Source organism: Anarrhichthys ocellatus, unplaced genomic scaffold, assembly GCF_004355925.1.
Source record: "Anarrhichthys ocellatus isolate YVR2014 unplaced genomic scaffold, GSC_Weel_1.0 scaffold63, whole genome shotgun sequence".
Classification (NCBI taxonomy): domain Eukaryota; kingdom Metazoa; phylum Chordata; class Actinopteri; order Perciformes; family Anarhichadidae; genus Anarrhichthys; species Anarrhichthys ocellatus.
Window position 1 is genome coordinate 1,870,497 of NW_022280093.1, and position 17,998 is coordinate 1,888,494.

At 41.6% G+C, this 17,998-nt stretch overlaps 1 protein-coding gene across 3 annotated transcripts in view; it reads left to right on the forward strand.

The window, feature by feature from the left end:
- The window catches only part of adarb2 (adenosine deaminase RNA specific B2 (inactive)), a 192,057-nt gene that overhangs the window by 154,792 nt on the left and 19,267 nt on the right, over window positions 1–17,998 (forward strand). For all 3 annotated transcript variants that reach the window (XR_004213657.1, XM_031872352.1, XM_031872353.1), the window contains exons 4-6: window positions 4,933–5,047; window positions 15,034–15,202; window positions 17,433–17,584. Coding sequence is in view for 2 of the 3 variants with exons in the window: in XM_031872352.1 (XP_031728212.1) it covers window positions 4,933–5,047; window positions 15,034–15,202; window positions 17,433–17,584 (436 nt within the window). In the remaining variant the exon portion in view is untranslated. The remainder of the gene's footprint in view (window positions 1–4,932; window positions 5,048–15,033; window positions 15,203–17,432; window positions 17,585–17,998) is intronic.

The following is a 17,998-nucleotide window of genomic DNA, read 5'->3' on the forward strand; positions in this document are numbered from 1 at the left end:
CCCCCCCCCCCCCCCCCCCCCACCGCGTGGCAGGTCGCACTGATGTTCTGTCTGACTGAGGAACGAGATCCTTGGCCCCGTTTTTCTGCCACATTAGGCCCACACTGAAGGTGGCACTCAACTCCCCCACTGAGGAAAGAGTGTGTGTGTGTGTGTGTGTGTGTGTGTGTGTGTGTGTGTGTGTGTGTGTGTGTGTGTGTGCGCGCGATGTTAAGGAAAACTGATGTGGAAAACTATGTGAGTAATGAAGGTACAGGCTGGTGTGTGTATGTAGATATTAGCTGATGTGAACAGAGAAAGACAGAGAAAGTGGAAGGAGTGTATTTGTTGCTAAGGGAACCACAGCTGTAAATCGCAGCCTATTTTCCTTTTGTGTCAGGTGATGTAGATTATGTTGTTTCCCCACTCAGGCTCACAGGATGAGGAAATTATAGGCTCTGACTCACTGTTGGCTTCTTAGTCCTGCCACATCACTGCCGTCTTATCACGAACCAGAACGAGCGAGGGAGAGAAACCTGACAATGCGGGAGGAGGAGGGTGAGGAGGCAGGGTGGTTAAAGGGAGGAGAGACAGGGGAGGATTGAAAGGCCAGAGTCTGAAGAGTCAGACATAAAAAAGATGGGAAGGGAACGGGAGGAAACTTGAGTTAACAGAATGGGGATGGGAGGAGAGAGAACAAAGGGGGAGGCGATGGGGGAGGAAGCCGGAGGGAGGGAGAAAAAGCCGGGCCGTGTGCCAGGGTCTATTCCACCTTTGCTCTCCAGGCCTTTCTGAGCTGCCACCTTCTCTCACCTCTGTAATGTCATCAATGAAAAGGTCTTTAGGAGGGACGGAGGACTTGACACGGGGTTCAGACTGTGACCGACACCAGCTGACGCTGCCAAGCCAAGCAGGATTCTGTAAGAATTAATTGGATGTCACTTTCAGGTACAGCGTACAAGGCAGGTTTTTTTTTTACATTTGTGTGACTCATGCTCCTACAGAACTAGGAAAATTCAACATTTGGACTGATGAATAATCTGAAAACAAGGCTGTTTTTCTCTATACCTGAAAAGTCGACTACGAGGAGGTCCATGATTTTTTTTGTCAGTGTGATTTAAAGAAAGATAATCCGTTGATTTTGAAAGACTTTGGTGATAGTGTTCTATACTGCCCCAACATACACTGCATTAAGACTCTGCTGTCGTTGCCTTTTCTTCAGACTTACCAATTAATAATTTATTCTGTAAATAAGTTAGAAGAAACAAAAAAAGCAAAACAAATGCTGGTCTCCATTGATGTCTTGCTTTGTTCCATCAACAGTCCACAGCCCAAAGTTATAGTAACACTTTATAATAACTACACACTATGAAGCATTAGTTAAGTATGAGTAAACACTTAATTCATCATTTATAAAGCATTGTTCCTACATTAACACTCATTAGTATACAATTTATAACAGTTATAAATGTTTTATTCTTGATTAATAAGCTTGTTTATCTGTTTCGTGATTGTGTTTTCATACTTTATAAATGATGGATTCCCCATTTGTAAATTAAGTATTAAAGATATTACAAACCAATTATTAAGGAGTTGTAGGTGATTAATAACATCATTTATAAAGTGTAAGTAAATGATTAAGAACTTATTTAGATGTACATTATTCATGCATTTATATATATAATGATTTAGATATGCACTAATGGTTAGGGACTATGTTAATATATGCTTTATAAACGCATATTAACACTGCAATTCATGATTAATTCAGGTAGTTACTAATCATTAGTAAAGTATTTTGTGTGACCTCATCTAAAGTGAGGACTATCTATGCCTTACGAAGCATTTATAAATTACATTGAAAGGCCATCAGTGCCTCAAAAGTAACTAGTCTACCTGATGTCTACCTAATGTAGGAACAATGCTTTATAAATTATGAATTAAGTGTTTACTCAACTAATGCTTCATAGTGTGTAGTTATTATAAAGTGTTACCCAAACTTGCAAATGTTGGTTATTTTAGTTTGATGAATGACTGAAACAATAAATTGATCGTCAAAATCATTGCAGATTTTTGAAATACGTAATAAGTAGCAAGGGAGACTATCCTTAAATTTTGGATTCCTTAAAAATTCTCCCTCAGTGAAAGACTGCTATGACGAAGTTTGTGGAGAAATTGTCACACACACCCTACATCTATCAACATATGGCAACCAGTTAAGTTAGAGCCGCAGTGGACCCCTCTGAGGACTTACAGCTTACACTTTAGTATTTCATAAGATAACTCACTTTTACGCTTGTGATCATTTTGTTACTTCTCTTTTTTCTTTTTTTTTTTTGCTAAGGGTGAATATCTTTGTAACATAAATTGACCTCTGAGCGTCCGGGGTCACACTGAGTCTTCTGAAGGTGTGGAGAAGGTGTGGAGAATCCACCCACTCTGTTCATGCTGTCCCCGTCATGCTGAGCTGCACTGAGTCGGGGCTCGACTAATGTGCTCTTGGACGGGATTGATCGCTCAAGCATAAAGTAAACAACATGAGGCTAAAAAGTTCAGACGACTTCTCTTCCCCTTGTCCGTCTCGCCAGTTGTTAAAGAGAAGTACATTCACCTCGGAGGTGACCCGTCATGTAACCCTTAGAGCTTGATTATGCGGCGCTGCAACTCCTTCAAACAAAAGTGCTGAAAGTTAGTCACTGCTGACTTTTCGCAACACCTCGTAATCCTTCTTTCTGTTCCATTCCCCAAAAAAAGCTTCCGGCTGGCACATTCGGAGCAACAATATGTGCGTTCATACACATGGACACACACACCACAAGCTGCGAGCACGTCGACCGCCTTTTCCAACTGTGAGAGTATTTCACAGCCCCGATGAGGGCTGTAATGTGCAATATGCTCACTTGTTCAGTCACCCTCTCTCTGTCTTTTTTTCGGCCCTTAATCTCTCTCCTTTCCCTCTCACTCTATGCATCCTTCACCCTGGCATCTGTTGATGTCGTTCTAGCTACCGGGGCCTCAATCTATCAAAAAGGCCCACTCTGCTGCCACTCTGTTGCCATCTCCTGGTGATTCATTTATGCTCTACAGGTGGCATGAAGCTCAGGGACTAAGTCCTTAATTGCCACTAGAGTAAAGAGCATTAAAGGTTGGCAGAGTGGTGGAAAAGATCCACCACTCTGTAACACTGTGTATTAAATGTAAATGTGGTGAGAAGTGGCCGGAGTATCGGCCGGAGAGATCGGTAGCAAATCAGTTGATAAAACAGTCTGCATTGTATGTTGTGAAAGACTTGGTGAAGTTAGTGGTGAATCCAATTGGTTGCTTCATGGCACAAACACAGGTTGTTTCCAGCATTAAACTGTGACGCTGTGCTGTTCTTACTGTGCAAAGGGAGCGACTGATCGAAAACTGATGTAAAATGAATGTCCAGCATGGTCATCCGCTGCATTAAAGCCAAGGGGAGAACAATCAGAGAGATTGAGCTGTGTCAACATTCTCTTGGGTTATGTATCAATAAAGAATATGAGGCTACCAATTAAACCAAAGAGTAAGCACATCAATGGTTATGTCGATATTAATGTCACGTATTACATTTGTGTGAGTTTGGTAATTTACTTTAAAATGATGAAACCCACGTAAACATAGTTACACAACATGGTCAGATAATGTGAGTGACAGCAATAGGCAATATGTAAGTATGCAGGAAACAGTTTCTACATAGGGCTTCTTTTTTCATTACGTTTTTATTTATTTATTTATTTATTTTTTGGCAAAGAGTAACTTGACGACAGGCAGAAAAAGTAGTGTTTTACTGCCCTCTCAGATTGAAAGTTTCAAGGCTGTTCCACCTCTGACCACAGCCTGCCCCACTGATGGGTCACGGGTTTATAGATGGATGGTGTCATATTCAGTGTATTTACTGTGCAGCCCCTTTGATGTAAAATAGTGATTTTGGGGGCCACACAAATAAATCCGCCTTGACTTGAACAGGTGAAGGGGAAAAAAATGCTGAGACCAGACAGACACAATGTTAAACACTTCTAGTCTGTAGTGTGGCTCAAGCTCCATAAAATGCTGGCTTGTACATTTACCAATCGTGCAACTCCATAGCATCTTTCATTTTATACTTCTGTCTCTGAGATTTTTATTTTTGAAAGCTCTCTCCATAGTAACAGAAGACGTTATACAACTGTTTTCCCAGGCCGTACTAATCTCAAGATAACCCATTGATAATGTCAATGCACTGAAGTACAGATAATTAACACAAAAGCAACATTCCTCCATAAAGACATACATAATATATATAGATGGATAAAATATACAGATAATAAAGTTTATGCCCCTTTTGGTCGTCTTAACCTTTAAGTGGTGAGAATGTGAAATACTAGATCCACTGTATGTGTCCCCTACAGATACACTATGTTGAGTGTTAGTAGGAAACTGTCAGTTTTGTGCTGGGTGAATACCAGGGGTGTACTTTCCCTGTACGTAAGTTAAGTAAAGTAAAGTAAAAAAAAAAGTGTTCCCCAAAGGCAGACTGTGTGCAGACTGAAATCACAATACACTAGAGGAAAGCATCAATGTCTCACCTCAATTAGTTCCTACAGTGATCTTTGCTCCATAAAGTTATCCATACTTCTTTATTTTGTGTAGTAGCAGTATGTGCAGTTTGTTTTTGTTACAACACGGCATGTGGCAAACTGTAATGTTTTCCACTGAACGTGTTGTGCTGTATGGTGGCGTTGGAAACGTCTATATAATGATGTACAGAGAATGACTCAATTCCTTCATGCGCTCATAGCTTAACAGGTAAATTGACCTTCAGGTCAACCTCCCAAAAAACTCACTGCATTACCTTACCTGAACAGATTAGGGAAGTAGAATATTACACAGCAAAATAAAAATAAATAAAACCTGTGAAGTTGAAATTAAGGGAGCGATTGTGTTTTTCAGGTCTTTGCCGATTCAATATTCCACTTGGTGAGGGAGAAGTACCGGTCGCTGGTGGGCGGCTGCAGTCCTGCGCACGCTCGACACAAATCCCTGGCAGGCATCGTAATGACCCGAGGTATGGCAAATTTCATTGACTTTTTATATATCACTTTGAATTATTGAAGTGGTGCAATATAGAGAGAGTGAGTGAGGGAGGTAAAAAAAGAAAGAAAAGTGAGATAGGGGAGAGAGAAATGATAAACTCAATGTGGGAGGAGAGAGAGAGAGAGTCTCGAATCCTTGCTGTACATTGCACTCCTTGCATACCTTCCTGATGAATTATTGACTATTCAGAGTCTCTGAGGAGAATGCGACACGGTAGTGAGTGTCAGTCATCCCCACTGCATGTCGGCCTTGCTGTGCTCAGGCAGCTCTGACAGGAGTTCCAGATGCCACAGTGGAAGTCTTAACTAGATCAGCTCAAAACTTAATCTGAAACCCGACTGAGTGACACACTTAAGGAACAGTGAGGAGGAGGAGGAGGAGGAGGAGGAGGAGGAGGAAGAAGAAGAAGAAGAAGCTTCCCACTGCTGTTCTCCTGCAGCGTGAAATAATGACTTATTGCCACACGTTCATCTTTCATGAGTGGTGTTTGTTGCGCGAGACATCAGGGCCTCCCACGCACACACACGTGCACACATATACACACACGTACACACTGACCCATACAGTACAGAGAAACCTTGACTCACTCCACAATATGTGCACTGATGCTCACATACAGTAAAGCCCAGAATCGTCTCGTGTGAAATTTGTACAAAACAAGCTTTTTATCTGTTTATGAAGCATTGGTGAACATTTGAAGTTGACTTTTTAGCTTTGTGATCGTTCAACTCGTGTACAATGTAGCACAGTGGAGCCATTTATCACTAAAATAAAAAACTTCTGTCGGCACTTATTTAAATGGTATAAAAAAATTATAGTATGTCAAATGTATTCTACAACTTGTACAACTCACTCATTGATGTCAAACTGAATTAAATAACTATAGAATTAAGAATAATTAAGAAGTAGTTTTTGTAAGCAAAAAATGGAAACATGCTATTGGCCTTAACCTATTTTTAGCTGTTAGTTATTTTAACCTAGTTCTGGTTTTTAGAACATGTTATTAGCTAGCTTAGCTGTTAGCGGTTGCTATTATACGTTGGTGAAAGCTGGCTCATCCTGATATTAGCTGTTTTTGATAGTTGTTTGCTTTTAGCTGGGGATGTTTTAGACAGAAGTGCATGTTTTGTTGCTTGCTAAGGCGAGGTAGCTGAGGAGGATTGTTTGGCGTGTTTGGTGGGCTAGGCTATCGTTGATCGCAACATTCCTTGTAGCTTAACGTGTTAGCTAACATGTTATTAGGCGAGGATGTTAGCTGGTAATGTTCTAAACAGATTTTAGTGAATACATTAAATTCACTAACCAATGAATTTAGCAAAACAGACGAAGCAGCTTTGCTAGCTAGAAAGACATACAGTCTAAGTAATGCTACAAAACATGGAGTCTTCATTCCTTGTGGGATATAATACAAAAAAGGACCATTCACACACAAATGCTCACAGGTCTGCACATGTGGAGTCCTGACACACACACACACACACACACAAGTCCATGCACACACTCACACACACACAAGTCCATGCACACACTCACAGATGAGTGTTATCTCCTTGTGTGGCTGCAGCCTGTGTGGGTGCAGGGGGTCAGTGAGGAGGGATTGGTATCTCTGCTGTCTTTGGAGGGCTGCAGCTCATCAGTTTATACTTCAGTGAGACCGGCACTCATCCTGACCTAATCCAATCCCTCTCCTCTCCTCTGCCTCCCAGTAATTGCTTCTGTTTGTTTATTAATAGCGCGCGTTATCTTCAGAGATCCAGACGTAGGGTTGCCAAGTATTTGCAGTGGCGCGACAGCAGCAGCAGCAGCAGTAGTGCTGTGGTAGCCAGCGTCCATGCAGTCAGACACCAAACTTGACAGGAACACTGGGGAGTCCTGTTCTGTTTCTCTCTCTCTCCCCCACCCTCTCTCTCTTTCTGTGTCTCATGCCTCTGCTTTTGCCTCAAGAATATTAATCAGAGTCCATCTTTGAACCACAGACAGACAGCGAACCCCCCACCCCACCCTTGCTGGAGCCCCGCCGAGACAGTTGAGCCCCAACCTGAGTGAGATTAGCCTCGCCACCAGGCTGAGAGTTGCGAGACGACCGGCAAAATAAATCGCCAGCACACATTGTCAAATAGTGTGGAAAATCTCATTTGAATCGATCTGAGATAGCATTGGGGTGTTTGGAGATGGTAAACAGTGTTCAGATGTGCTCAGAGACATGAAAAATTGCAAACGTCCAAATGGAAAAATGCTTAAAAAGACCCCCCTCCCTTCCTTCCTTCTCCTTTTTTTCCACTTGTTTGTTGGATGGGATGAGAGAAGCTTCTTCTGAGGCTTTTTTTTTTATTCAGCAGGGTGATGAGACTCGGAGTGGAGAAAAATACCACAGGGACTCAAAGAAAGAGATGAGAGCAAAGGGTTTCAAACAAGTTGATTACAAATGACGACTAAGCTGTGGTTCTTAGTCTGCATATCCACTTTCAAACAGGGATTTTTCTCCAGTCTTTATCTGGTTTTCCGGCTGCCGCAAATTTTAATGTTCAATAATCACATCCGGCAACGAAACAGCTTGCTAAGAGGCAAAGAAATTAACAGAGATGTGCCCAGGGTGTGTTGAAGCAGAGAGAGAGAGAGAGAGAGATTTGAGAGCTTCAGCAGCATTTCACAAAGACATCCTTATATGTTCAGAGCAGTTGTCTGTTAAAGCTAATACAGATTCAACAGGGTGCAGTCTCTGCTCTTGCCAAGTTCTTTTTTTTTTTTTTTTTCTCAGCAAGTGTAGAGCATTTCAGAGATTTTCTGTTATTCACACGACACGCATTGAATGACATTCAGTGTAATCATGCAACATCTTGTGGTGAAAGAACACATAAAAGAAAGGATTTGTGGAGCTCAACTTAAATGGCTTAAAATAAAGTTCATGAAAACGTGACCTTCAGAGCTCATTCTGCTTCAGAAGAATGTTTTGATATCTGCTTTATGGTGCTCAGAGATAATGGGGGGGGGGGCTTATAAGATACTATTTCACACTGTTTTATAATCATAGAGAATAAATGCATTCAGATAATAGCTTTGCTGTGACTGTCGATTGCAGTTGCCTTGTGTAATAATAATAGATCACTGTAAATAAAATTCATGGTCAAGCATACATATGGATTTCTCTTTTTGACTCAAGTGGTTCTTAGTTATGATTGCCATGAAGGTCTTCTTAGTAATTTGTCCTCACCTGTTTGCTGAGGCTGTATTCATAATATCTTGTAGATTTATGCATCAGTTTATCATGAATATACAACATTATAAAAAAACACTATGTTACAAGTAGAAGTCCTGCATTCCAAATGTTATACAGCAAATGAATAAAAGAAAGCGTTCTGTATTGACGGTAAAATGGCGGTAGGGTGCAGGATGTCCCGTGTCGTGCTAGTGACTGTTCTCTTTGACCAGTCAGTGGTCTGCATGTTTTTCCTCCACCATCTTCTCAGCTCGCTTGTAACCTCGTCGGATGTGGTACCAAAAACAGTACCGGGTACTATCATCAACAAGCAAATGGTAAACCAAAAAAAAACCGAGTTTAGTAGAGCGGTGCTGTACAATTGAGAGGAAATGCATCATTACACTGACCCAAGGAAGTGGCCTCAGAAGTGGCCTTGATCCCTGTGTGCTGCACTGTGGCTGCCCACTGCTACTAAATTGGTAGGATGACTCCATTGCAAAGGACACATTTTCTCAAGAAGAAAAAAGATCTACAACTTGACCATAGAAGAATGTAGAGTATACATTATTGGGAGAGAGGGTTGTGTGACAGACGAGGATGGTATGGACACCCCTAGGTGACTTCGAGCCGTCACTGCTTCACCGCCCTTTTTCCGGTGAGAGCAACAGCCCCTCGAAATGTATGCGTACGTCCCTGTTGGGTTGGGATTCCTGTCTATTTTTAGTGGATCTCCACAAGTGTGGATAATTAATGTCCTCATTAGCATTCCGTTGGTACACTACTTGTTACAGTGTGTTTCATGCCATTAATACACCCTAAAATTGTAATCATCATGATCTAAATCAAACTGAGTTTTCTCTCCTATAAAAGATAAGGGAACCGTTTGGTCCAGCATTGCTTTAGTATCGTATGTGACAAATTAAAGGGGCACTCATTTTTAGACACTATGAGCAATTAATGTGTTCTGTTGCTGTCCACGGGGGCTTTTCAGTGTTTGAAAAAAATATTCCTGATGACGTCATCAATTCAATAAAAATGCACACTACCAAATTCGTTAAACCTGTGCTTACGTCATAGGTTCTGTCATAATAATTTTGAGCGTCACATCCTCCGCAAAATGACAAGTTCTACTAGCAGGAGGCCAGACTTCATAGCTGGAGGGGAGAAGGAGGACAATTGCTTTGAGAGGGAACTGTCTGTAGAAGACTGAAAATATGAAGTCAAATATTACTATTACTGCTCTGAACTTATTACAGTTTCTTATTTATGCTTGGCATTGTTGGTTCCTCCATTATTGCTATATTCTCAAACTCCTTAAGAAATGATCTGTCTTGCACTTAAAAGCGTATCCCACAGAATGTATATATTCTAATGTGTCACACTTTAGTGGTGAAACAGTTAAATCAATATTTCCGCATACAGCCAGTGTTACTACAGCCACCTTGGCCAGTAGTGGGATGCAGCCTGGTGGCGAGAGGCCATCTTGCCAACATGCAGACAGAGCAAGTGGAGAACCAGTGTGGTGTGGTGGAAGTAATGAAACATGCAGAAACACTGAAGTAACACATTTTGTGTTGCTGTCTGATAAATATGATGACACTGGTGAAAAAAAGAAACTGGTTCAGCAAAAATATTTACAGTCTTTACTTCTCAGAGCAGAAACCAATGAATGGTTGTGAAGCCCGGCTTTGTTAAAGGAGACACTGGGTCCTATTTACGTGACTCAGTGACACGCGGCACAAAAAGGCAATCAGTGGCACACAGTGCAGGTGTGCAGGGCATAGTTATGTGACACAGTTGGAAGCAGGGGAAGATTATATTTAGTCAGAAGTGTTGGCATCATTCATGACCGACGGAATGACCCTCCCTTCCTTTTTTTTAAAAGCAGCATGTCTTTGCCACAGCACTCAAGCATGGATGGAGCGGTGTGGACTGGATCTGCCACAAAAGCCTCTCTCAAGAGGAAACCAGAATCCCCACGACTGATTTGAATGTTGATGCAAATAAGTTTAACTCGCCAACTTAGCCTCAAATAATAGTATCTTGAATATGATTTTTTTTTTTTGTGTGTCAATCACTTGAATTTGAGTGCAATTTGCTCACACTTTTGACTTTGGTCGGCCGGCAATGCCTGAACAAATTCCCTTTGATAATTGACAAGGAAATTGCACTCATTTGCTTGATTGTTACCACACCCCCTAACTTACTTCCTCCCTCCACTTAGGTGCAGCTGAGTTCAGGGGCAGCCATCAGACGTCTGTGTTAAATAAATGCCCATGAGCACCTCTGCTCCATGTGCTGTCACAAAGTGCGTTTGTCTGCTTAGTTGCCATAGTGAGGCGGCGTGTGTGCTTCGTCTCCCTGCTAAAGGCCGTTGACAGTATTGTGCGCTGAACAGTATAGTGCAGTTGCCATAGTGAGTAGTTCCAGGTCTTCGTCTGTGATGTACATACTTTTTGACAGTGCTGTTATCGCGGGGTGTGACATCTTTGAATCACCAGTAACAGATGTATTTGTGTGAAGAGTGCCTCAGGCCTTTGACTCCACTCTACCTTGTTCCTTTTGACCCTCTCTTTTTGTGTTTCTGTGATGCAGCTGATTATTCCTGGTTTAAAAACAGCACACTGCCTGTGGGGCTCTCTATCTCCTCGATGTGTGTCTCTCTTTCTACCTCTCTCGCTCTCTCTCTCTCTTCCATTCATCTCCCCCCCCCCCCGCTCTCTCCTCTCTCCTGCAAACTGAAGGCAACCTCGGTGCCAATTTCATGGCAGGGTAGTGAGCGGCGCAGCAGAAATTATCCACTGCAAAATTGATCTAAACAATCGCAAAGTGGAACGGCAAGGGAAAGCAGGAGAATGAAATTGGTTGAGTCTGTTACCTTTTAGGACTTGCTTTATCACCGAGAAGGAATTGGGGTGCATTGCTTACAGGGAATGCCAATAGTTGAACTCATGATATAGAGATTTTTTTGGTGCCGCGCTGTCATGAATATTGTATGTTTTCTGTGCAGCAGCACAGTAGGTTTAACTTTAATAATTTACTACTACTCCGTGAGTGATATTTACAACAAAAGCTACTGAAAGATGTTTCACGTTTAGTCTTAAGTGTTGATAGAAATCATTATCTCACTGTCGACATGTTTGATTAATCACTGCACACATCGGCATTAGCACAGGATGATGTGTTTCTGAAGCTGTGTTTGGAGAATATACATAATTCTGTTAATGACCTGTTTGCACCCCAACAAAGGTGTGATGCTAGTAAAGTGTATGTGAATAAATGTATGATTAATGACTCACTACAGGGAGCAGTGAACACCAACCATTGTTATTTACAACAGCAGCGTTTACTTCTTCTGAACTCGGTGTCCTAAATTGTTGCTTTGAAGCCTGTTTAAACATTTGATTTATAAAAGGGATAGATCCAAGTCCTGAAAACAAATCTGGCAGGAGGACTCTTAACATTTCTATCACTGGCAGTCTCTGTTGTTGGTACACTTTTACTCAGAATGAAGGATACCGATCCAACATAGTGATAAAATCATTTTTTAAAGCCGCTAAAAGCAATATTTTTATATTAATAATGGATCCCATGACTACTTGTATATGAAAGATGTCACTGGTACTGATGCACCAGTGGATAATAATCACCTGCCTCTGCAGTCTCCTCAACTCTATGGAGCACTGTAGCCTCTTTCAGCTTATTGTTTTGGTTTTTCAGGCCCGCAACTCTGCTGCTTTGGTTCACTCTCAGCGCTCTCAACAGAAGCTTAGTTACAAAGCTAGCAGCTAGCTGATTATCATAGTGGAGCATTCAGCAGCTAAAGAGCCGGATATTTCCCTCAGGAGTTGGTGGAAACCAAAAGCAGAGCTGAAGGTAGAGTGAATATTGGACTTACATTCACCAAGTGTCCAAAACACGACTCCATATGAAGAATGATGTGCTCTGTGTCTACCTCATGGGTCTGTTTGCTAACAACAACAAATATATATGTCAGGTTTATGAATTACTAACATAATAACTTATTAATGTGAAGAAAAAGTTTGATTCATTTTGTGTGTCAATGACTTGAAACATGGAGAAGTTAGGCAAATCTGTCCACTATTCTTTAAAATAAAATGTATTTAAGTCTACTGGCAAAAATAGGATACAAAACTATAAATTAACTAAACAATAATGTTTACTTTGATTCTGTTACACCAAAATGGTACAGTACATTAATTTTAAAAGTCCATACAACATAGTATCAAAGATAAATAATTTAAAGTTCTCCGCTGTAGTTGGTAGAGTAAAAGTTGAACTTATTCCGCCTTACCTTAGACTTTCCTTTCTTCTCTATGCTCTTTTTTTCTGCCCACACACACACCACACACACATTCCCCGCTCCCTTAACGTTTGCCTCCTTTGCCCTGCTTCCTATTCCTCATCATTGGAGGTGTCAGGACTCCACCGCCGCAGTGCCATCTGGGCCGAGGCTGATAAAAGCTCATGTGCCGGGCCGGCGGTGCCTGCAGGTCTGCCAGAAGCCAGCGAAGCCTGACTTTGAGAAGGCGATGGGAGAGATTTGTGGCAGCCAAGGAAGGAATGGCATGCCTTTAACGTGCTGATCCAGCCTCTACCCCCTCTGCACCACCTCTGTCTATCTGTCAGTCAGTGGGGCTCTCACATGGCCCTGCACTGGCCTGAATCCTCACTGCGAAAAGTGTCTTTTTCTCTAAGGAAAAACCAACACATCACAGGACGACTTTGTGATCTGTGATCTCTCTCATAGCTTGTACTTCATGTCTCACGTTGAGAATGTCGCTTCAGTGACCTCTTTAGAAGCTTCTATCACGCTGTCCGGACACAACGGGATGGAACCAAGCGTCAGGCACAACACCTATGCTCATTGAATGTTTCCTCTAGCTAGGTATTTTAAGTAGAATAAACCAACTTAAAATGGACGTTTCCATAAAAGCAAAAGAGAAAACACTCCCTCTTTCCCAATAATTAGAAATACCTCAGGTCAGTCAGTCCTTCTGGAACATTTCATGGCCTCAATCTTTAGTGTAGCTGTCACATACTGTAGATGCAAAACAGTTGAAAAAAGCGTATGTATAATTCTATGACACGGAATGTCATTCACTCTTGTGGGTCAATGCTAGACATGTGACAAACACTCATTTATGTCGTTTTAGGTCACCGTTTCCCGTGGGTCCATGGTATATATAGAAAATATATTGTTTTTTTCCAGCAGGCAGGCCCATGGAGTGACCAACCTGCCTCCAGTTCCACTCAGATAGAAGAAGCATGAGGGCCGATAGCCTCCTTTAACGTGGAGAGCAAGCCTGGCTCTCTGCTGGGTTTTCTATGCCTTTTGATTGGCTCACTTCAATTAATGTTATGGATGCCTCTATCTGTATCCCAGTATACCATCCACAGAGGACTCACCAGGTTTGCCTCCCAGAGGATGAATCAGCATCTAGTCCTCCAAAGGGGTTTGTAAAATACACTGAGGCAGTAGAATAACCGCTCATTTGGCTTCTACTCTTCCCTTCTCTCTGTCAAAAAAGATAGATCTAATCTCAGCACAAATTCTCCACATGTTTATATCTTTTAAAATATTCTGCTTCAATCCATATTTGTTGGTGTTTAGCCTTTGTAAAAAACAATTTACCTGCAGTCAACAAACTCGAGGAGTGACGATGGGTCGATCTGACTATGGAGTCGATGGGCCAGCTGTAGTGCCAGCCCAGTTTATAGGTGGAGGGTCTCTCCCCTGCTTCACTCCTTGGATCCAGCTAATCCTGGCTGCTGTGGTGTGATAGGAGCTTCTGAAGAGACACTTACCCATGCTACTCAGAGAACTGTGGTTATGGAAATAACCCAAAATTGTCTGTCAGAATGACCTCTTCTTATGTTTCTTTTTTTTGTTTTCGTTTCACTGTCTGATGAAGTTGGAGACTAACTTCAGTCTGAGCTCTATTTTTCCACCCATTGCTGTTAATGCATTGTATTCTCTTTACTCTATTTTAGTTTGACTTATATTTTCTCATCAATTCCTGCCTTTTATGCTACTTTACTCTAAAAATACTTGCCATGACATGAAAATGTTTTATGCAAAGTAGTGTTATGCAGTGTGCAAAATACCCGGTGGCAACCCACCCACCTAGTGCTCCAGTATTATTCTGAAATCCTACACTGACTCAATACGCAATATACAAGATTCTGTGGATGCAAGCCAAGGCAACTAGGCTGTAAACACTTTGCAAAAATATCACTGCGGCTAATGTCGTTGATAATAAGGCCTCTCACACAACTAAGAAGAGGAGAGTGGATTTCCTGCTTTAATCCAGCTTCTTACGAAAGGCACTGGATCCAGTTTGTCCAAAGGGGACTAATTAAGTCCTCAAACAGACGTGAAGACAGCCTGGCTTCATGCAACCTGTTGCAGCTCTGGCTGGCTGTGTCATTTACGGCAAACAAAATCATGTTTTGCGCTCACTGTTTATTCTATTTTTAATGCTTTTCAGTTTGAATAATAACAAGTGTTGAGCATTAGTAAGCGTTTAAAAGAGATGTTAGTGACAGTTGCAAATGACAAATATTTGTCTCTTGATTTTAGAGACCCCCCAAAATATTGCTATTGGTGAAAGGTGAGGAAGGGCACGCGTTAGGGGGTTACTGTTAAACTCTTGGATTAAGGAATCAATGCAGTCAACGGAACATCTGACTAGCAAAATAAGGTGAACATTTGTCTGTCTGTAATCGTTCAACAGGTCTGGACCTGAGGCACGCCCAGGTGGTGGCGTTATCCACGGGTACCAAGTGTATCAACGGGGAGTACCTGAGTGACCAGGGACAAGTGGTCAATGACTGTCACGCCGAAGTCACGGCCCGCAGAGCGCTTCTACGCTTCCTCTACTCTCAACTTGAACTCTTCTTAAGGTAATAGATCTATCTTCGGCTGCATCTTAAAGACACACAACCATCCTTCGAGTGCTCTACTTACATTTCCGGCAGCTTTGAAACCCCTGTAGCATTTAACATTCTCCTGAAACAGCCCGATAATGCTCACGCTAACTAGTTTATTGTTAGTCTTGAAGGCTTGCTCATTATTAATATCCCCTTCATCTTATACTTCTCTGCTGACCATTTACATGTGAACTGACTCGATATCACACAAAAGTACAACACAAAGGGAACATTTTAACTCTGGAGTTTGGCACATTTGTTATCTCACCAAATGTAAGAAGACGATTGGTCTAAACTCATCAAATGTATTTTAATAATAAACCAAAGTGAGGCTCCTACTGACAATAACTTTCACTATGAATCATTATCAAGCCAAAGTAGTTCAGTTTACAATCACAGGCGTTACTTAGATTATTTAAACAAGTAATTGATTATAAAAATAGTTTCCCATTTACTTTGTACCGATTGATTTATTTACTCATCTCAGCTTTAAAACAAAGTTGATATTGATCAGCCTTGTATGTAACTGTGCAGCTGCTACAGGTTAAACCATGATTATGTAGGTTATGATCACTTCAACCAGCGGTGGAAAAAGTAGGCTAATGGAGGCTAATTTTAGCAAATTGTAGATCGATATTGCAGATTCACAGACATCACTGGGTCAGTTAAATTACCTTTAGACTCCTCTCTACTTGTGACAATGTAATGCAATGTTTTAGCATTAACCGTTCAGAAATTACCATTCAAGTGTGAACCTCTTTAATGCTGGTCAAAAACATAAACAGGAATTAAAATTCCAGTATATGATATATACAGTATATAAGCATAGAATTGATTTGATCGGCTCTAACCCGATATCTGCTGTCAGCATCGGTGCTTCATACACCGATGGTTTCCAAGGTGCCTCCAAGTATTTTAACATGCAGTTCATTACATTTTCCATTACACTGTGCTTAACAGCATTAAATATCTTATTTGTTTGTGACCTTCCGCTTCAGTGCGGCACCAAAGAAAGCTCTCTCCTCTATAAAAATTGAGATTTTTCAATAACCAACGAGCTATATGGTGGCTGTTCTCTCCACGTAACCAAGCGTGCTATCACACACACAACTGGTTCAGCTCAGGGTCTCAACGGCCAATTTGTTTTTAGCACTTTTTTTTTTTTTATATGTACCTACATTGTGTGCTCTGGTGCACACAAGCTCACCAAGGTTTGAACCAGTATCAAGAGATGGCCTTGATGAGTTTCGACTCCTGAATTCCTCCAGTACATAAGCATATATTATGTTTTTGAGCTCCCGAAGGAACTCGATGGAAAGGCTGATTCATCAGATTAGTGGCTCCAAGTCTAGATCGTTGAATGTCATATTTGCATACACAGCACTGACTTTTTTTTGTCGTAGCACAATGCTGGGTGGCAGGTACAGAGACTTTGCAGCTCAGTAAAATGGCTAATGGGGAAGATAACTCATAATGAAATGACCAAACAAAATGCCACAACTGCCATATTTACGTTCGGTGAAAGGACATCGGAGACGGAGGAGAGGTTATATAAAGAGTGCAGCCGTGCTTTGCATTGTGATGCATAGTTTAAGTATACCGTGTGTGTGTGTGTGTGTGTGTGAGAGAGAGTGATGAAATCCTTATTCCTGCTCACAGCAGAAACAATGACCCAGATTTTAAAGTTAGATTATATGTGTCCTTGTCGCCCATAATGCAGGTATTCAGCTTATTGTTAATGGATGGAAAATAACTTTTCTAAACTTCTGGATAAGCTGTATTAAAAAAATCCCTAATATTTATATAGTTTTCAGACATCAGCTATATCGTTTTCTTGAATGTTAGTTTGATATTCAGCCATTATTTTAACCCAGCCAGTTCTTTTGTTGACCTTCATGGTGTCACTTTCACGTCTCCAATACAAAGCATGCGTTAAGACGGGCAGGTTAAACTCGCGCTCCCTCTTTCCCCTGAGACATGTGGACAGCCTGAGTAATATCCAGGAGTCTGGTGTGACAGCAGGAGAATGGACTGTGGTCAGAGAGCAGGCCAGTGTCCGTCTCTCTCTTCATCCCCGCCACACTTCATCATTGGAAACAAAAAGTGGAAATCTATTTCCGATGCTGTGATGAATGGTGCTACCTTTTCTCATCAGTCTCCGTGTTGTTGTGTTTTTTTTTTTTTGGTTCCTTTTCTCTTTCAGTAAAAGACCGGAGGACTGGGAGGAGTCGATATTTGTGCGGCACAAGGAGTGCGGCTACAGGTTGAGAGACAACGTCCATTTCCACATGTATATCAGCACCTCGCCGTGTGGGGACGGGAGGCTCAACTCGCCCTATGAAATCTCCACTGACTGTAAGACACCAGCTTCTTTTTTTCAAAACATAGGTTGACAATGCCCAAAAGAGATCAAAATAACACTTCTCTGTAGTGTAATCGCTGCCATTATCTCTACTATCACTCATGAGTCAGTCCCTCAGCTTTATAAAGAGATCATTTTCTCTGGCAGATTATTATGAAAGCCACTGCCCTGCTTTTTTCTTCCTCCAGACACTCTCAAGAAGCTGGCATCCTTTTCATGTCATATCCCGTCTTTGGCCCCTTTCAGCCACGCTGTGCTGACTAGATGACATTTTATTGCTTACCCACTGAAAATAAATTGCATATTCATTTAGATGGTTTGCCCAGCATTTTTTTCTGGTGGCCTACGAGTTCAGAAATGTAATCTGGACCGCCGTTTCCATCAGTGGAATGTATATATTCCCCCCC